Here is a 21,352-nt window from a genome sequence, read left to right as displayed (position 1 = left end):
CGATTATCGTTGTGTGGCCAAAGGGGCACGCCACACTCTAAGAACAGTTTACACCCTTTGGCATGCCCCTTCTGCCACACAACGATAATCGTCATCTGCCTTGATGCGTTTCCTTTCTTTAACGCTGCGAGACTGGTACTTTCCTGTAACGAACGGCACGCGCGGTATCAGCATGATAGCGTTGCCGACAGGAAATGCTAACATGCTGATATCGGGCATGCCGTTTGTTGCTGGAAAGTACAGGGCTCGCAGCGTTAAAGAAATGAAACTCATCAAGGCAGATGATGATTATCGTTGTGTGGCAGTTCATTTCTATCTATTATCGTTCTGTCCCAGTTCTATTTAATCACAATTATTTAGACATACATATTATAGATTCATAAGTTAAGAGAAAGCAAGAAATGAATATTATGTTTACATTGATAACTATGGCTAATCCCCCCCTCGTGGGTACGTGCCATAATTGTGAAGGAGGAAGAAGAGAATATCCACGCGCGTCCTACAGCAACAACAACAACGCTGTCCTACCTTATCCAGAAGCGGCTGCATTCTAAAAATGGCATCCGCACAAGATGTGGTCAGCAACAAGAAGTTGCGAATGTTCACCCGTCTTACAGTGCTCGTCGTGATTTTCCTCGCGGGACATCTGTTGTGGACTAACGGTGAGCGACATCGAAGCGAAAGCACCCTCCTTGTGCTTTCTGACATATTTTTCATTAGATTATCAATGTTATTATCATTTTTAAGCACAGCTTTCTTTGCTTCATTCCTCGAGATTCCGCTGCTGCTGCTGCTGTGGTCCTGCATGCCGCTAACGCCGGTCGCGTCAGGACGGGGTTGAGACGTGGGTGTGTCACAATAGCATAAAAGGCATGCACTGTCGGTATTTCGTTTAGTGAAATTTCTATATGAGCTATCATTCTAAAAATTGCGAGGAGTAACTTTCTAAAGAATACTAGACAAGGTTTGCGCCACGTATGGGGTCCACGCCGTTGTGGTTATGAATGATTATTCACCAAGCGACGCTCGCGGCATGGACACCGGATTTCGCTGTGGCACAGGGCCCTTAACGCTATCGTGTTAGTACATGATAGGAGCGTGGCACGCAGGAAATAACTACATGAGTAGCTCGCGTGTCAGCATTTACGCCGCGTCGCATGTGTGCAACGTCCTCTGGACGCCGTACTGGATTTTTCGCTGGCAGAGGGCCCTTTACGCTATCGCGTTAGTTTTACAGGAGCGTGGCATGCAGGCCATACTACCCTAGAAACTCGAGTGTCAGCATTTACGCCATGTCGCATGCGCGCAATGTCCTCTGGACGCTTTAACTAGGCGTGACCCCCACAAATGCAATGCGGGAGCTGCCGCGCTTGCGTCCGTGCTCACCCGCAACAGCAACGACAGTAGAGCAAGAACGAGGGGAGAATCTTAGCGAGGAGATAGAGAGAGGGTGCGTGAGAGGATGTTGTGAGATATAACACTAGAACCCAGGATGGCGCCGAACCGTTCACGTAGGACCGAGGTGGAGGAGGCTCGCATAAAGCATCGAGCGGAGCAAGAGCAACCAACACAAGTGGAGCTGGCGAGGTAACATTTCAGATCCCGTAACGGCTGTCGTATGCCATCAGTATATTTTTATGGTGGAAAAAGAGGACAATGTCCGCGACGGTTAAGAACTTCGGGCGAACTCGAATTCCAGAAGGTGTTACGAGGCGGGGACGGCCAACGGCTCCGGCAGTGACGGTAAACGTGACCGATTAGGCCGGAGCACAAACCGATCGGCATGTCCTCAGTTTTACGCGAGTCCGATGTGTTTTGGGCAGTGTAGGGATAACGGGCACTGTAAGGTGGACTTTAATAGGACCAATGCATAGGAGCAGGGCTGGGGTCAGGACGACTCAAGGAGAAGACGATGGGAAGACTCATATCACCGAGTTCCTGGCGAACCACGGATTAAATCACGGATTCGACAGTGTAGTTCCAAGACGCCTGTTGAGGCGAGGCACGAAACGCTGCTTCGAGTGCACGGCGTAAAATGCGGGTCGCAAATGTGTAAATGGGGCGTAACTGCGTAAAAGCTATAGGTTGGTTGGTGGGGTCGGTACAAGAAGAAGTCGCTACCGTATTTGGAAGCTGTGTAACAGATTGTGTAGACGGCGACTCTTAGCCTGCTCAAAACGGCGAAATCACCTTCACAATGGCGTCGACAGACGATAGGTTTCTAAAGAACAGAAATAATGCGTCGTCCTCGATGCCTTCGATAATGTGTCCAACCTTGTGCGCTCTGGCATAAACGCGTCGATTCTATGACAAAGGGCCAGGACGACGTTTGGTGAGTGGTTGCTTGTCGACTAGCTGTCGACCGGTCGAATTGCCAAAAATGTCGGACAGCTTCTCTTTAAACAGCCCCCAGCTGGATAGCCCTTCCTCGTGTACGCAAAACCATGTTCGCGGTATTCCTTCGAGGTAGAACAGAACACTGGCTGGCATTAGGGTCAGATCACACCTGCTCACCTTGCTGACGCGCTTCTACATCCTGAACCATTCTTCTACGTAAGCACCATCAAGACCGGTGAACTCGTCGACAAATTGCGGCTGAGGTGCAGCAACGTACTTGCTATGCGTTGTCGGCAATGCAGCTCCAGACTCGGGGACTTTCGCTGGAAGCATGTTTCCAGGCTGGATGAGCTGTACGCTGCGGAGCTCCGTGGGGAACACGGGTACCCCTCAAGTCCAGCACTATGTCATGGTACAAAACCTTTTTACACGATGCATTTACAAGAGATATATAACCAGCAGCTGAGAATCCCCAGAGGCTGCTGCCACCTCGTCATATTCACCATCGTCGATCGCCTAATAACGTCAACGAACTCAAACAGCAGACAAAGCTTCGCCTACATCGATTCTCACAGTGCGTCGGATCTGCATGTTTTTTTTTGCCTACTGTAGGCATTTTGAGCATGTCTGTCTGTCTGTCTGTCTGTCTGTCTGTCTGTCTGTCTGTCTGTCTGTCTGTCTGTCTGTCTGTCTGTCTGTCTGTCTGTCTGTCTGTCTGTCTGTCTGTCTGTCTGTCTGTCTGTCTGTCTGTCTGTCTGTCTGTCTGTCTGTCTGTCTGTCTGTCTGTCTGTCTGTCTGTCTGTCTGTCTGTCTGTCTGTCTGTCTGTCTGTCTGTCTGTCTGTCTGTCTGTCTGTCTGTCTGTCTGTCTGTCTGTCTGTCTGTCTGTCTGTCTGTCTGTCTGTCTGTCTGTCTGTCTGTCTGTCTGTCTGTCTGTCTGTCTGTCTGTCTGTCTGTCTGTCTGTCTGTCTGTCTGTCTGTCTGTCTGTCTGTCTGTCTGTCTGTCTGTCTGTCTGTCTGTCTGTCTGTCTGTCTGTCTGTCTGTCTGTCTGTCTGTCTGTCTGTCTGTCTGTCTGTCTGTCTGTCTGTCTGTCTGTCTGTCTGTCTGTCTGTCTGTCTGTCTGTCTGTCTGTCTGTCTGTCTGTCTGTCTGTCTGTCTGTCTGTCTGTCTGTCTGTCTGTCTGTCTGTCTGTCTGTCTGTCTGTCTGTCTGTCTGTCTGTCTGTCTGTCTGTCTGTCTGTCTGTCTGTCTGTCTGTCTGTCTGTCTGTCTGTCTGTCTGTCTGTCTGTCTGTCTGTCTGTCTGTCTGTCTGTCTGTCTGTCTGTCTGTCTGTCTGTCTGTCTGTCTGTCTGTCTGTCTGTCTGTCTGTCTTGTCTTGTCTTGTCTTGTCTTGTCTTGTCTTGTCTTGTCTTGTCTTGTCTTGTCTTGTCTTGTCTTGTCTTGTCCAATCCAATCCAATCCAGCCTAGTCTAGTCTATTGCGCCTATCGAGCGGCCCAAGCTATAACTAGGCAAAAGCTTGTGGTCGTAATGCCACTATGGTCTTTCCATCATGGTCATTCCAGCTTCACAATGTCACTCTCGTCATGCTATTGTCATCAAACCTTTTACGAGGACCCAGTGGCCCAAACTGTCTACCATTTTGGGCCACTAGGTATAAGCTTGAGGCCGTGGTGCCGTCAGGGTTGTTGCATCGCGTGCATTTCAGCCTTTTCATCCCACTCTCGTCACGCTGTCGTCGTCAGGCCATCTTCATCATGCAACCATCATACATTCGTTGTCACATCGTGGTCGTTATGCCGTCTTGGTGATTCCATCATCCTCACTCGAGCTTCGTCATCGGTCTCTCGCCATGCCGTTTCGTCATGCTAGCCTTGGTGATACAGACGGCGTCGCACCATTGTCTTCATACATTTGTCATTATCTCATTTAGGATGCCGTCCAGGCCTCTCCATTGTCGTTCTAACTTCATTATCCAACTTACGCCATGCCATTGTCTTCACCCAGTCGTCGTCCTACCATTGTTGTCCTGACATCGTGGTCATGGTGTCGTTTAACAATTCTCCCCACTTCATTACCGTCATTAAATTGTCATGCCCTCGTCTTCAAACCGCATTCGTCAATTCATCGACGGCGTTCCATCTTCGTCATTCCATCGTAATCATGCTGTCGTCATTTAATCTGAATTATACACCGTTGACATGCCATCGTCGCCATTACGACGTCATCAGATGGTCGCGATCGCTCATCCCTTTTCAAACTGTCGTCGCCATCCCTTCGTGGTCGTGCCATCATCGTCCTTCTAGCTTTGTCATCTGGATGTCTTCTCAATCGTTCACTACCGTTCACTGCAGTCGTTCACTATCAGAAATATAAGCTCTAGGCCGGAGCTCCCAAAGTGCCTCCACGCAGAAGGCTTTATTTGAGCTACTGGAATTCCTGCAGTCCACAGACCTTCACAATACCTTTTAGGAACGCCGCCCCCCCCCCACACCTGTAACGTGTACGCGGTTTTTCTCGTCTTACTCTCACTTTCCCCTTCCACTTTCTTTCACTCATGATCCCCCTAGTCCTTCCGCCCGTGCTGGGTAGCCAACATCGGCTAGCACTGGTTAGCCTCTCCGCCTTTGTACGCATCCTTTCTCTTTCTTGATCACTTATCGCTTTCACTTATCTCTTGATCACTTATCGCTAATCGCATTTGGGCTTCCCGAAAAAGCACGCTGTGGTTCTTCCATCCGCAAGTGGTGGTCGCTGATGATGACGTCAGCCCTAGGCCTAAAGTCACGATTTACACTGATGGCATATGAGCGTGCAAGTGACGTCAGGGCCATTTATAAAAGAGCGACCCGGTCCTTCCCGTTTCAGTACGTATAAGGGCTGCACTGAGTCTCCAGTTCCTCCCATAGGACCGTTTCCTCACCAAAATCGCTCGCCCCAAGAAGTTTCTCATCTCAGCCGAATTCAATGAACGTCACCGTAAGCGCCCTTGTTATACGGCTCAAACAACTGAGGCTCGCACTGCCCTACAAAAACGAAAATGGATAGCCGAACGTGACTGGTAGAATCTATGAAATTAAGAAACCAGTGACCCAATGGACATTTCATATAAATATGTCAAAATAATGAACACGTATACTATAATGTCGCATATTTACAGAATCACCAATAGCACTTCAATGAAATCAAGCATGTTATTTGGGACAACCACTGTCTCCTGAACGGTGCACAGTCTTCCACCAGTTCTCACACATGCACGAAATTGCCGCCACCATCTCGCTCCAGATATGAACCAGGATTCGCGAGAGCCCTTTTAATAATGAGACACAACTTTTCACATCCCGTGGCGCTCAAGAGGAGCTCTGTGTAATGAATATTTGCAGTAATAATGACGTTCAGTAATGGCAATGCCACGTCATATAAATGATTTTCGTTGATAGCTATGTTAACGCCTTTCAAAATAAAGGCATTGAAAGCACTGAACAGAGGAAGTAGTCAACTTATGGCTCATTTCCGCAATTATGGGCGTGCCGAATATTTTGACCACCCTGTGATTGTGTCCCGGGATAGAGATCGCTATACGCGCGAGATCGGTGAGACAATGACGAGCGGTGATTATGACTGCGTGGACCCCTACCACAATCCAAATTTGGAGCCCAGTGGCGGCGTTCACTCGAGTCTTCTGCAAGCTTGAGGTATCTAAGCTGGCTGAACTGTGTCTAGTAACAATTCTCTCAGAAACTTGCACATTCTTCAATTTCTTTTTCTGCTAGCACGCCAGAAACATTAAAGGCGTTTTTTTTTGTCTGAATTCTAAAAGGGGCAATCGCCAAAACACTGGAAAGACAAGCCAAAAGGTTGTCCAAATCAAAGTTGAAGTGTCTGTTGAAGTGGAGTGAAAGTAACGCAACGTGGCTTGATGGCCATTTGGTCCCTGTCGATGCTCACATGGTGAGCCTGTGCGGTAGCACTGGTGTGATGAGAATAAGCAGAAGCAACGGCTGCAGCAACCTTTGTCAAACTGCTTTTAAGTACACGTCTTATATTTGCGCTCTATGTTTTGAATACGACCTAGGTGGTTAACGGTAAAGCCAATATAATATTCTTAATATTGCCGCTAGGTGTCACACGCCAGGGCTGCGAAAGAAGTGACTGGAACGCGCTCGGCAAAAGGTGGGCGCTGAAGAAGAAGTCGTAGAGGCTGAGGACGCCGGCTTGAGTTTTGTGTATGCCAACTTGTACAACTGTCTGCGGCAGCGGCAACTGCAGCGAAACAGGTATTTTTCATCCATAGATTTGAAGAGTGGATATTGGCAAATCGAAGTTGACGAACGAGATCGCGAAAAAACTGCCTTTGTTATCCCGGATGGACTGTATGAACTTAAAGTACTTCCATTCGGCCTGTGTTCTGCACCGGCCACATTCCAGAGAATTGTGGACACTGTTCTGACGGGTCTGAAGTGGCACAGTTGTTTAGTGTACTTAGATGACGTCGTCGTGTTTGCGGTGACCTTCGAAGAAAATCTGAAGCGTTTCGAGGTGGCACTTGAGGCGCTCCGCTCCGCTAACCTCACACTAAAGCCAGAAAAGTGTCACTCTGGTTCGGAAGAGTTGAAGTTTCTCGGACAGGTCGTGAATGCCGATGGCGTCCAGCCTGACCCAGACAAAACATCTGCTGTTGCTGGTTTTCCGACTCCTCGTGACAAGAAAGCAGCACATCGCTTCCTCAGTCTGTGTGCGTACTATCATCGCCTCATCGCTAACTTCTCCCGGATCGCCGAACCACTCATACGCATCACGCGAGAAGATACACCCTTCGTTTGGACGGATGAGCAGAACGCAGCTTTCACCGAGTTACGGCAGCGCCTGCAGGAATCACCCGTCCTCGCTCACTTTGACGAGGACGCTGACACGGAGGTACATACCGACGCAAGCAACATCAGTCTTTGCGCTGTACTCGTTCAACACCAGGAAGGCGTCGGGGAAGTGATCGCTTACGCCAGTCGCACCCATTCACGCACCGAAATCAACAGTTCCACTTCCGAGAAAGAGTGTCTAGCTGTTGTGTGGACCATCATGAAATTTCGGCCTAATCTCTCCGGTCACCCTTTCAAGGTGGTGACATACCACCATTCTTTGTGTTGGTTAGCCAACTTACAAGACCCGTCCGGACGACTTGCTCGAAGGAGTCTCCGTCTGCAGGAGTTCGATGTTACCATCGTCTACAAATCGGGCCGCAAACACGAAGATATGGACACGTTGTGGCGCGCTCCCGTCAAAACTTGTGATAAGGACTTGGACGAAGACGGCGCATTCCTTGGGGCCCTCACCGCGTCTGACCTGATCACACGGCAGCACGAGGACGCCGAAATACGCCCGCTCATCGATCACCTAGAAGGCAAGAATGTTACAATCCCACGACACATTTCTCGCAATCTATCCACCTTCTGCCTCCGAAAGGGTGTCCTCTACAAGAAAAACTCGAGTGCCAGCGACAAACAGTATCTATTGGTTGTACCTGCTGCACTCCGTGATGACATTCTCCTAGCCTGCCATGATGAGTCCACGTCTGGACACTTGGGATTTTCACGTACTTTGAAGAGTACGCCAGACGTACTACTGGCCCAGACTTTCTACCACGGTGAAGCGTTACGTGCAAAGCTGCCGTGAGTGTCGACGCAGGAAATCGCCGTCTTTGAAACACGGGGGGTTACTCCAACCCATCGCACCACCTAGCGCGCCGTTTGATCAAATCGGCATGGGTATTCTGGGACCCTTTCCCTTGTCAGCCAGCGGAAACAAGTGGATTATAGTCGCCACAGACTAACACGCTACGCCGAGACGAAAGCTGTACAACGTGCCACGGCCTACGAAATTGCCCAGTTCTTCATCGATCAGATAGTCCTCAGACATGGTGCCCCATCATACGTCATCACTGGCAGAGGAACTGCCTCTACAGCCCAACTAATAGAGGACATATTCGAGTTGAGCTGCACGCAGCATCCCAAGGCCACTGCCTATTATCCGCAGACCAACGGACTGACGGAACGGCTAAACAAAACCATTGCTGACATGCTGTCTATGTATGTAGATGTCCAGCACAAAATATGGGATCAAGTCCTGCCGTACGTTACATTCGCGTCCAACACCGCCATTCAGGAAACAGCACAATTCCCACCGTTCCGTCTTGTCTACGGGCGCGAGGTCCAGACCACGCTAGACGCAATGCCCCCGCACGACACCAACGCATCACTTACTTTCGACGCCGAGCAACTTACTCAACACGCAGAGGAAGCTCGTCAACTCGTGCGTATACACATCACGAAGCAGCAGAGTACAGACGCACGACACTATAACCTTCGACATCGGCAAGTTGAGTACCAGCTAGGTGACCAAATCTGGGTGTGGACTCCAATCCGTCGCCAGGGCTTATCTGAGAAGCTGCTTAGTAGATACTTTGGACCTTACAAAGTGATACGCCTCCGTTAGTGAAGTGAACTATGAGGTCATTCCCGACGGTGCCGCATCGCCTCGGCGTCGACAGCACCACTCGGAGATAGTGCATGTTATTCGCCTCAAACCGTATTTCGCGCGTTAAGGCGGCGCCAACCCGATGTGATACGACTTCCACACTTCCACTTTATTTTAGTAAGCATCGTAGTTTAGTAAGCATCGGGGTCCATGCTTTTTTTTTTGGCGGGGGAATAATGCCGCTAGGTGTCACGCGCCAGCGCTGCGAAAGAAGTGACTGGAACGCACGCTCGGCAAGAGGTGGGCGCTGAAGAAGAAGAAGTAGTAGAGACTGAGGACGTCGGCTTGAGTTTTGTGTACGCCATCTTGTACAACTGTCTGTCTCGCCTACGCCGGGTGCATCTTCATTTGTCTTTTCGTGACAATATTATTTCCCTCCGCTACGCTTGCAAACAGTACTAGTCGAACATGACATAGGACGAAAGCTTTCTAATTTAATGCCTACCCATTGGGGTAGCTGTATTATAGCACGGTTTGGCACAACACTGGAGGCCTAGCGGTTTCCTTCCATTGCAATGGCTAATATTTTTCTTAATACCGGTTGCTTTTAATGTTGGTGAGATGTTTCACTTGGTGCTGTTTGCCAATAATATCAACACTTATATTTCAGGTATACAGAAACAGCTACCAAGGTTCTTCAACGAGAAGTGGTACAACACGATACTAATTTCTGGCAAGTGAAGATTTTATGTACACACTTGAAGTCATGCCTGGTCTGAATATACTTAAACCGCATTATATATTATATTAGTTCTTGACCAGTCGGAAGAATAGCAAATAGATTGTACTATAATATGGTCAGCGCAACGTGTGATGTCATCTTCGTTTGCTCATCTGTAGATTCCACCACGTGTAAATTTTTCTCATCTGTAAACAGGAACATCCGCCCGCGTGGCGTCGTTTTCGTCGTCATAGCTCGAGCACGCTGAGAGAGAGACAAAAAAAACTTTATTTTCATGATGGTTGGTGTGATGGAAAGGCTCTCAGTCCAGAGCCTCGCTTGCGGCATTCTTCAGTGCAGCACTGAGACAATGTTGTTATGTAGAAGCGGTGCAGATTATTTCTGATACCCTTATGTGCTCTCACAGTTTCTCCGCGGCAACACACACAGACACACAGACACACATGCGCGCACGCAAACGCATATATGTATACACATATATTGGTAGATATCGTCGCGTTGCAGTGACTGTCAGGAACACCGTAGCGAAACTGTGAATGACGAGACTAACTCTTTATAGGGACTTGTGCCCCTAAATGCAAGTGACATAAAAAGACCAACGATAACGCGAACACCGTGGGGCTCGTCGAAGATCTGATCTTCGAGTCAAGCGCGTCGGCTTTTATAATTCCCTTGCCAAAGGTTCCGCCATAATCGCTTGCGGGCGCGTGCTTTCAAGAAAGTACGGCACAATTTGGGTCGCACACACAGTCTGACTACACAAGGTTTGGCGAGAACATACACAACAGGTTGAATAAAAGATAACATTAGAGTAATTTCGAAAACACGCCGTTGCGTATTGCGCATAGCCGTAACGTTAGACTGTCGGCGGGTCAAATGCAGTCCCCGGAAAAAGAATAAATAATTACACGTGTCAGTGCCCCTTGATAAGGATCGTCCACATGCTACAAACACGACATCCGAAACCATGCAAGATGCATCCTCGCGTGGTAGACATGTACCTGTCGTTTTATCCTCACCCATCATTGTCACGCGCGCCACGAATAACTTGTACAAGAGCGAGCTGGCCCACACAAACCGAATACTTGCACTCTACTGGCACAGGTCGCCTGGAAGCGCCACTTCGTTAAAGTTAACTCGCAGTAGAGTCTTCGTAGGACAAACCTTTCTTCTTTTGTCTTTTTCCTCTGCGAAACATACTGCTACGGAACCGCCGCCAATGCTGCTGCACTGAGAAGGAAGAAGACGACGTGGGCCCGCTTGATATAGTGTCGCCATTTTGGCCTTCCGTTATCTTCCCTGTAAATAATCATGTATATAGTATTGCGCTCCAGCTACACGTAACATTAATTTGGTGGAGGTGGACGTTCCCCGTACCCGTCATGGAGCTTCGCAGCGGTCGCAACGGCGACAGTGCAACTTCGGCTCCTGCTGGCGGCAGTTAATCTACGCCACCGTCTCCACCTGCAGCCCCGACCTACGTCGCTGTCCCCCCCCCCCCCTCCTAGAGATCCTGGTGTTTTAAACGGAGTCGGCAGTCCTGATGTTGCAACGAAGTCGGCAGACCCGACCTACTTGCCGCACCACCGACCGGAAAACGAGACAGTGCAGCTTCTGGAGGTGAAGCTGCAAAGACGACATTGGCACGAAATCCTCGCTTCACCTTACCCACGAACAAGAACCTTCTGGACGTTCTCGTCGACAATGTTCCTGTGTGCGCGTTGATTGACACTGGGGCGCATATGTCCATTATGAGTGCTGCTCTTCGCTGTCGGCTCAAGGAAGTTCTGACACCCGCCCCGAACCGATTTGTACAAGTCGCCGACGGAGGGACTGTCGCTATTGTTCGCATGTGCTCTGCCAGACTCACCATTGCTGAGAGACAAACCGCCGTTCTCTTCACCGTCATCGACCATTCCCTTCACGGTGTCCTTCTCGGTCTGGATTTCCTGGCCTATCATTCGTCCCTCATTGACTGTTCGGCCGGCTCACATCGCCTTGACTTGCCTCTTCTTGCCGACCCTGTGGACCCGCCTCCAAGCCGTTTCAGCTGCATGGATTTTATTCGCCTGCCGCCTCAATCTGTGACACACGTCGACTTGTTGTGCTCACCAGCTGTACCTGGTGGTAATTACGTGGTCGCACCAATTCCGGCAGTTATACTTACACATGGTGTTACCGTGCCGCACACTGTGCTGACAATTACTGGCAACCGCACCTGCCTTCCCCTTGTCAATTTCGCGCTAACCGCGCAAGTTATGGCTCAGGGGATTTCATTGTAATTAGTGCTTTGCAGGATGATGAGATCGAGTCATTCACAGTGGAAGATCGTCACAGCTCAGCCCGTACCGTGACGTCATCGCACGGTAATGACGTCGACATTGAGAAGATGGTTTCCTCTGTCCTTACACCTGTGCAAGCTGAAGCCCTTTGCCGCGTTCTTGACGGCTATCGGGACATTTTTTACTTTGACAATCCACCTTTAGGTCAAACGTCCGTCGTCATTCATCGCATAAACACTGGCGATGGGAACCCCATTCACCGATGTCCATATCGTGTTTCTGCGTCCGAATGAGCTGTTATGCAACAGGAAGTCAAAAAGATGCTTGAAAAGGACATTATCGAGCCTTCCTGTAGTCCCTGGGCTTCTCCCGTCATTCTTGTCAAAAAGAAAGATGGAACGTGGCGTTTTTGTGTAGATTATAGCCTCCTGAACAAAATCACAAAAAAGGACGTGTACCTTTTGGCACGTATTGATGACGCTCTAGACTGCTTGCACGATGCCACCTATTTTTTTTCTATCGACTTACGGTCCGGCTACTGGCAGATATCCGTCAATGACATGGACCAAGAGAAGACTTCATTTATTATCCCTGGCGGCCTTTATCAGTTCAAGGTGATGCCTTTCGGTCTCTGTAACGCGCCCGCCATGATGGACTCTTTGCTTCAGGGGTTCAAGTGGTCCACCTGTTTGTGCTATCTGGACGACGTCATCGTTTATTCGCCCACATTTGAAACACATCTAGACCGCCTTTCAGCGATTCTTGGCGTGTTTCGCCACGCCGGTCTCCAGTTGAACTCGTCAAAACGTCACTTCGCTCGCCACCAAATCACCGTCCTTGGACACCTCGTAGACGCCTGAGGCGTGCGACCTGATCCCGACAATATTCGCGCCGGTACGAACTTTCCTGTTCCGAAGTCTACCAAGGACGTTCGTAGTTTCGAATGGCTGTGATCATATTTCCGACGCTTTGTGAAGGATTTTGCGACTATCGCACGTCCCCTTACCGACCTCTTGAAGAAAGACGCCCCATTTTCTTGGGGATCTGACCATGCCGCATCTTTTTCGCAGCTCACTACTCTCCTTACCACGGCTCCAATTCTGGCCCACTTTGACCCGTCTGCCTAAATGGAAGTTCGAACTGATGCCAGTGGTTACGGCATAGGAGCAGTGTTAGCACAATGCCAGCGGGGACATGAATACGTTATAGCCTATGCCAGCCGCCTTCTATCACGCGCTGAGCGCAATTATTCAATCACAGAGCGCGAGTGCCTCGCTCTGTGTGGGCTGTTACGAAGTTTCATCCATACTTGTATGGACGGCCCTTCTGTGTTATCACTGATCACCACGCGCTCTGCTGGCTATCCTCACTCAAGGACCCCACGGAGCGACTCGCTCGCTGGGCATTACGCCTGAAAGAATATACCTTCTCCGTGGTATATAAGACGGGACGCTTGCACCAGGATGCCGGTTGTTTGTCCCGCTACCCCGTCGACGAACCCGCTGATGCGGACGCCATCGCTTGCGTTTTCGCTGTCTCCCAGTTGCTTGCAATCGGCAACGAGCAACGCCGCGATCCTTCATTACGAGCCCTCATCGACCATCTGGAGTCAACGCCTGGCGACGCCTCTCCCAGGATGTTTCTCCTTAAGGGGGGGACATTATACCGCCGCAATCTCGATCTGCACGGCCTTGACCTTCTGCTCGTAATCTCATCACACCTGCGTTCGAGTGTCCAAAAACAACTTCACGACGCTCCCTTGACTGGACACTTGGGCGTCTCGCGCACATACGACCGTGTACGCCGTCGATTCTTTTGGCCGGGTCTCGGCCACTCCGTGCGGCGCTACGTCGCCACTTGTGGGCCCTGTCAACGCCGGAAGAAGTCCTCCACACCTCCAGCTGGATGTCTCCAGCCGATCGACATCCTACCGGAACCCTTTTGCCGTGTTGGTCTAGACCTTCTTAGACCGTTTCCTCTCTCGGGCTCCGGAAATAAATGGGTCGCCGTCGCTACTGATTATGCGACGCGGTACGCAATCACCAGAGCCCTCCCGACAAGTTGTGCTACTGACGTTACTGACTTTCTGCTCTATGACATCATTTTAGTGCATGGTGCTCCGCTCCAATGACTCACTCACCATGGCCGCAGCTTTCTGTCGGCAGTCGTCGAGGACATCCTCCGCTCCTGCTCGACAAAACACAAGTTCAGCACGTCCTACCACCCACAGACCAACGGCCTCACGGAGCGCCTCAACCGGACCATCACCGAGATGCTTTCAAAGTACGTTGTGACCGACAACCACGACTTGGATCTTCACTTACCATATGTGACGTTCGCGTATAATTCATCGCGTCACGACACCGCCGGCTATTCACCATTCTAGCTCCTATATGGCCGAGAGCCCGCGTTGCCCTTGGATACATTGTTGCCCTCGACCACACGTTCAACCACTGAATACACCCACGACGCGATCGCACACGCCAACCACGCGCGCCAGCTCGCCCGCACCCGTCTCGAGGCCTCACAGGAGCACATTGCCACCATCGCGACGTGCACTTGACTCCGGGTTCTCTGTTGCTTCTCTGGTCACCCATTCAAGGTGTGGGCCTTTCAGAAAAGCTGCTGTCGCACTACACTGGTCCATACTGTGTGCTGCGACAAGTGACCGATCTCACGTGTGAAGTCATCCCCGCCGACCTGTCAGCGTCATCGTCGGCTGCAATTGACATCATTCACGTGGCGAGACTAAAGCGATACCGGACACCTTTCACCGCAGATGTGCAGATAAAGCCCCGGGACGGTGTTTCTACCACAGGGGGTGATGCTACGGAACAGCCGCCACAGTGAGGCTGCACTGAGGAGGAAGAAGACGACGTGGGCCCACTTCATATAGCGTCGCCATTATGGCCTTCGGTTACCTTCCCTGTAAATAAACTGTATACATCATTGGGCTCAAGCTAAACGTAACAATATAAAGCCACTCCGTCTGACAGCGTTCCTCACACAACACCTGGCTTTTTCTTCTGAGAGCAAAAATCTGGCACCTTATGCATAATGTTACAATCCTAACTCTCCGTCGCTACGCCACTAGGGTTTTGTGCAAGCGAAATGATAATATTTGAATTCTAATTCTTCTTCGATACTCGGAAAGTGTCAACAATGAGCAAAACAATAGTGCAACGAAAATTGTTTAATGTACACCTAGATAAGATGAACAGTGTGTACGGGCGCGATCTAGAAATCGTTAGCGGGATTACTTGCTCTGCCCTATGACATTCTTGTATAATTTCGGCTACTAATATTTCTGTCGCGTTCCTGTGTCATGATATTTCAGCGCAACTGCCAATTGCTTCGCCACGAGCTACTCGGAGCTGCCGGAGAGAACAGATTACGTTACTAAGAATAAATAATTTTCCCCAGCAGTATAACTTTGTAGCGCCCGCTCAGCACGTATACGACATCGCTCTACGAAATCTGCTGAGGATTCGGTATAGCGGCATCTTTTGTTTCTAACTCGTCGTTTCACACCGCCGCGATTTTCGACCAGCCGCCACAATCTAAGCAAGGGGAAGCGCACCAATCACAGACGTCGGCAATATTTTCCTCCAAAGTTTATCTGCTCTCACTGCGCCAGCTCAGCCCCACCGAAACCGTCTCCACTTTTATGTGCTCTTCACCTTTTGTGAGATAATTAAATAAGAAGGAGCTTTCAAAGTGGGAAATGATATTCGCGTTGAAAGCACACTAAACTAACCTCCTATTAACGAGAAGAGCGCTTGACTGGTATGTTCAAACAATGCTGTGGGCCCTCGGCTACTATTGAATGGCGTCAGGGGTTGCGTAAGTTTGACGTTAGAACATTGAAACAAAACTAAAATCAAATAGTTTCCTCATATATGGCCCCAGGATTAGCAAAATTTTACGAAAAATTCAAAGTCATGAGTATAAAAAGTACCAGGGTCCTCATTAAAATTAAGTGGGAATCTGACTACTATAAAGCGAGAAGCACCGAAGTGCTTTTCATAATGGTTAACATAAGGCTATCAATCTGTCACTGAAGCCTTTACCTTTCTTCTTGATTCTTATTGCAGAGTCTCTGAAGAACAACCAAAACCACATATGGTTCCTCGAAACATCCTATAGATGGAGACTCCACGCCAGGGAAGCCTGCAGCATTGAGTCAGCTTGCCGACACAATGCCGACTACACAGTGCATCTGCTTTCTACGGGAAACGTCAGCTCCTCTTACTGTCCTTACCATCGCCTACTTTCAAAACTGCCGAATTTTCGCTCGGCAAGGCTCAATGCCAGCAAAGAACTCGCGGGGACTCCGTTAGCCAAAATACATGCCAAAGAGGGAGCACTAAATCGGAGTCCTCATAAAGTGGAACACCTGAGTGACTTTCTGCGCTATGTCGTGCTCTGGAAGCGCGGCGGTGTATATTTGGACACGGACGTGATCGTAATGAAGTCGCTGAAAGGAATAAGAAATAGTGTCGTCTACCAGTACGAAAATGGGAGTTTGGCTAATGGTATACTATTCTTCGACAAGAAGCACCCCGTCCTCAGAGCGCTTATCGATGAATGCGCGCGCGTATACAATCCCGATGTTTGGACCTCATGCGGGCCCCTTTTGATGTCGCGGCTGCCTTCAGACGCAGTATTTTCTCGGCGCATAAATTTCCTGCACCCGTCCACCTTCTTCGGCGTTGGATTTCCATCCTGGCGGACATTGTTCGATCCCTCAAAAGTACCTGCGGTGTTCAGGGCAATAAACGGCAGCCGCGGTGTTCACATTTGGAACAAGGAAAGCGCAAAGAAACGGGTGGTAGCCGGATCTGGTTGTGCCATAGACATTCTCGCCCGTGTTCACTGTCCGCAAGTCTACAAGTTAGCCGCCTCAAAGAAATATATTTGAATAAATTTTATCCAGAAATCCTAGCCTACCTTGTGTAGGCGAAGGAATACCAAAGTAACTATTTCTTTTGATACATCCTGCCATGACGAATGCCTTCACTTGGTCCTAGCAAAAAATATTCCCCATGACCCCTTGTATGATGCTGGCAACGATTGAGTAGAAAATGTGCACATTAAAGCCTGCATTGCAATCATCCACTAATAAATGATGTCTTCTACACTAAAAAATCGCTTCTATTTTTTTTCTGGAATGTGATTTCCTGCTGATACTTGTCGTAGATACGATGCCAAAAGCGGATGATAATAAGGATTTTCATACGTTCCACAGTACACACCATAAATGCGCCTACATTATTCATTTTCTATGAAAGAAGTGGTTTCGCGAAAAGAGGTTTACTAAGTAAGCTCCTTAGTGAAGCATTGCAGGTGGCATGAGCATCGACATGTCACACGCTCCTCCAATGGACACAGCTGCTTCTGCCCTTGCAAAAATTTGTAGTAAGCTTGAATAAATGTTTTCTAGAGAAAAGTTTCTAGAAGCTACCAAAGGTTTACTAAATGTTTTCATACCGCTTTCTTAATTCCTAAATACTTCATACCAGCATTCTGTCGACTATTGGCCACCTATATTGAATAAAAAAATTATTAAGGAACGTTCTTTGAACCATGAATGAACATGCTTCAAACAATAAAAGCAGGATTTGCTTTCTTAATACGTCTTAGAAATCTTATAGCAACATCCTACCGACTTTTTATTCCTCGACCTATAGACATGCTAGTAACATTTTCTCCAACTTTATTACTAATTTTCTTTATCAAATTTCTTTATAAATTCTTTAACCATACACAATACTGATATTCAACAACAAATTCTAGCTGAACTAAATGCCATCAGGGAGGAAAAGAAACGCCTTCATGTGGAATACAAAAAACTTCGCAGGCACATTGCGGAACTATACGCCAGTCGTACTGCCACTCGGCAGTCTCCACCAATAAGCGCACTCTCAATGCCGTCATCTTCGGAACGTTCTGAACACATGATGCTCGCGGAATGTTCAAAACCGACAGAAATCGCACAAGTCGAGAAGAAAGTCGATGTACTGCAAAAGCAGCTGCTAGCAATGCAACAAAGAATCCAGCAATTGGCAAGTGTAATCGAAGAAACAGGGCTCTCAAAATACCAGCGACGTAAGAAAGTGAGAACATTGGCACAACAGGAATAAGTAGAGCAGGCACACCATGCCGATCCACCCGTAAACCCGGATGAACAGCGAAACTAACCATAGGGACAAAAACCCACTCCTCATCTGACAATGGAATTGTCGCACCTACAAACGCAAAGAAAGATCAGTGAGACAGTACATAAGTAAAGCGAAAATGACACCAAGCGTAATCGCACTGCGGGAAACGGGGGCTGGAAGCGCCAAAAACATATTCGCGAACTGAAACTACGTATAGTGAAACTCACGGCAACAGCAGAATATTAAGCTGCGGAGCTCACCCGTCACAACTGGCGACAACTATGAGAGAAGTTGCAGGGCATTCGTAGCACGGCCAAAACATGGTCGCTGCTACGCCATGTTACTTATCCCCCCCTTCCCCCAAAGCAGAGCAGGTAGCCAGCAAACAATCCAACGTATCAACCACAACCATTTGTGTTCTCATGACGCATCCTGGAGGAGTTTTGGGTGCGGTGCATAGGCCATTTCGAACCCGCACAGGGACAACCTCAAACGTACAGCGAGAGCGAGAACTACGGCCTCGGTGAGCCGATCACTCTCTCTGAGGTGCAACAAGCAGCCCATGCACTGACACGAAGCACCACCCCAGGCAAGGACAAAATATATAACAAGTTCCTGCGCAATTTGAATGACGGCACCATTCAATCTCTTACTTAGCTCTTTAATCATCTTTGGTAAGCGCGTACGCTACCAGCAAATTGGAATCATGCGAACATCTTACTCATTCCTAAGCGAGGCAAACCCTCCACCATGGAAAATAAGAGAACAATATCAGACTTCATGCCTAGGCAATATGTCATTTTGAACGGACTTCTACATTATCTATAATCCAGTGACCTCTTTCCCGAAACAATGTTTCGATTCCTGCCCTACCTTTCTAACCATGGCATCCTTCTTCAGCTGAAGGAACAAGTCCTTGAACGCATCTCGCCACACAACAACGGAGCAATTCTAGCACTCGACCTCAAAGGTGCTTTCGACAATGTGGCTCGCTATGCCATCCTTACACATCTGTCTCACGAACTGTGGTCGTAGGTCCTAAAATTACATACGCGCCTTTCTAAGCAAAGACACGGCCACAGTAGGCATTGGCTCACTCCGAACCCCGGCGTTACCTACCCGCAACAATGGAACCTCACAAGATTCGGTTCTATCACCCACCCTTTCCAACATTGCTGTGAGTAAATTTGCTGACAAACTCAACGCAATACCAGGAATCAAGCATGCAGTTTACACCGATGATATCACCATTTGGAGCACCACTGGTTCCGAAGGAGATAAATAAGACTCTCTCCAACAAGCGACCGACGTCGTCCAGCAATATGCAAAAACAAGTGGTCTCCGATGCTCCCCCGAGAAGTCGGAACTATTAGTCTTCGACAGGAATCACGATGAAAGCTCAATAAAATGCCCCACGTCACACCCACACTCGACGGCAAAGTAATACGGCAAGTAACCACACTCGACGGCAACTCACACTCCAACTCACACTCGACGGCAAGTAAGCGCGTCCGCAACCTCGGCCTCCACATGCAACAGGACGGCAGAGGCGAATACACCATCCAACCTCTCAAGCAGACCATCGTCCAAATCGTGCGAATCGTCAGCTGCCTTCAGACCTCCCAGGGAGACCTCACAGACGACGCGCGCTAGTCTGGTGCCATCTCGTAGCCATCGGCGCCTATCTTGCGCGGTACTACGCTTTTCGTATCACGCTTTCGCCATACCCTCCTCCTCAGCTTCCCGCCTCCTGGTACCGCTGCACGGTCCCCCACTGCTTTCTTCCTCGTACACTCTCCGTTTCCGGGGTATTTCATCTTCCGCGGTGCTCTGCTTTCGCTCCTTCATTCTTCGTCGTGCTCGTTCGCTTGGTAACGCCGGCACTGACGCTCGCCGCAGGAACGGGCTCCTGAGAGCTGCACTTTAAAAGACAGTCTTGCCGCCAGTGGGAGCCTAAACCGCATCTGCAACAATATGTACGAGATGCTCTATGAATTGAGCTACGGCTCAGGCTATGCTCCCGTCCACTGTCTTGGGCAATTTTGTAATCGGCACTACGTACAGTTGTCGAACGAAAGTTATGCAAGTTTATACTTCCAGGAAATACTAGATGTGATAAGCGGGCGAATTTTGAAGTTTGCGTGTTATTTATGAAGTGCGTAAAAATTGCTTCAGCATTCTTTATCGCCTATTTAGAGGGTCATATGAACCAACCAGTTTCCCACTGCCCTAGAAGGACTGAATACTGAAGGAATTTCATATTAAAAAAAGGGCAATGCACTATGAATGACGCGCAGCGAAAGTTCCATGTGTGTATGGAACTTTCGCTGCGCGTCATTCGTAGTGTAAACAAGCTTTGAAAATAATTGGTGCAGATCAAATGCACATCTTGGGCTACATTCATCTAGAGAACTATTCAAGTACGCGAATCCGATTACACTGTGCACTTACTCAAAGTGCATACTTCCTGGCAAATACCACATTGCTACTGGATATGACAGTAAGGAAAGTTGGTGTCGAAGAGGATCGTTGAAAGAGGATCGTTGAGGATCGTTGAAACGTACTCAGTGACACGTATTCAATGGCGGATAACCCGTGACCTAGGTTGGGACACACATTTTCATTCTGCAGTATCTTTGAAATCGGTCTATATAATGAGTTAGATAGATATATAGCCAGAAAAATATGTGGATGGGAATGCCGACGAATCTTTTTCGCATTAATATTGAATAAGCATTAACTCGCTATTTCAGTCCTAGCGGTGTAGCTGATCTCACAGGACTCCTTGGTTGACTATGCAGTGCAAGTTGTTTATATTTCGTTGAAGTAGAAAGTGCACGAACGATGAATGTTTAAGCTGTTTGCGTTAATTATAGCCGTCATGGAAAATTGTTTACTCAAGCATTCTCCCATGTCACACTGCCACTGTCCGTAATGTGTACCCGAGCCATAAGGCAACTGTACGAGACGCTGATATCAAATTCGGTTATAACCGCTGGCATGTTACTGAAATATATTGAGTAAATTGAGTTTTGAATGCCCATTTAGGAGTTTTGGAAGTAATCACTGAACCTTTGTTCTTTTCTTTATTTTTTTGCCATACTGAGGAATTTTGCACGTTTTCCCTTCCGCATTCTGCCGAACTTCGCTGTGTTGAAAGAGCGTAACTTGATGGGCAGCATTGTTTTGCTAAACTTTAGGTTAGCTCAATTAGTGTAATGTTGCTTATTGTGTATCCTTACCCATAATTTGGATAATGGGAATTGAACCTGCAAATTTCCATACACATGAAATTCTTGAAAATTTATCTGAATGATTGAACACAACTAAAACGTCATTACTGGATTCCAAAATGTTTTTTT

At 48.6% G+C, this 21,352-nt stretch overlaps 1 protein-coding gene across 2 annotated transcripts; it reads left to right on the top strand.

Annotated features, from left to right (window-relative positions):
- The first annotated feature begins 489 nt into the window (after positions 1 to 489).
- Positions 490 to 16,959, top strand: LOC135908304 (lactosylceramide 4-alpha-galactosyltransferase-like). Of its 2 annotated transcripts, XM_065440069.1 has the most exons (3): positions 490 to 662; positions 9,476 to 9,538; positions 15,924 to 16,959. In XM_065440069.1, exons 1-3 carry the CDS (start codon positions 557 to 559, stop codon positions 16,748 to 16,750), a joined length of 996 nt encoding a protein of 331 aa, XP_065296141.1. In that variant the 5' UTR covers positions 490 to 556; the 3' UTR covers positions 16,751 to 16,959. The 2 variants fall into 2 exon arrangements, with proteins under 2 accessions (XP_065296141.1, XP_065296149.1); XM_065440077.1 differs by lacking the exon at positions 9,476 to 9,538.
- The last annotated feature ends 4,393 nt before the right edge of the window (positions 16,960 to 21,352 follow it).

Source organism: Dermacentor albipictus, chromosome 1, assembly GCF_038994185.2.
Source record: "Dermacentor albipictus isolate Rhodes 1998 colony chromosome 1, USDA_Dalb.pri_finalv2, whole genome shotgun sequence".
NCBI lineage: Eukaryota > Metazoa > Arthropoda > Arachnida > Ixodida > Ixodidae > Dermacentor > Dermacentor albipictus.
The sequence above is the reverse complement of the archived record's forward strand: the minus strand, read 5'-3'. Positions and strand labels throughout refer to the sequence as shown.

What these genes read in the sequence shown, in the direction of transcription:
- LOC135908304 (XM_065440069.1), top strand. Translation starts at nt 557, where the DNA reads ATGGCATCCGCACAAGATGTGGTCAGCAACAAGAAGTTGCGAATGTTC. An exon ending in ACATCTGTTGTGGACTAACG is followed by an intron (nt 663 to 9,475) that starts GTGAGCGACATC and finishes CTTATATTTCAG; the next exon opens with GTATACAGAAACAGCTACCA. An exon ending in CAACACGATACTAATTTCTG is followed by an intron (nt 9,539 to 15,923) that starts GCAAGTGAAGAT and finishes TTCTTATTGCAG; the next exon opens with AGTCTCTGAAGAACAACCAA.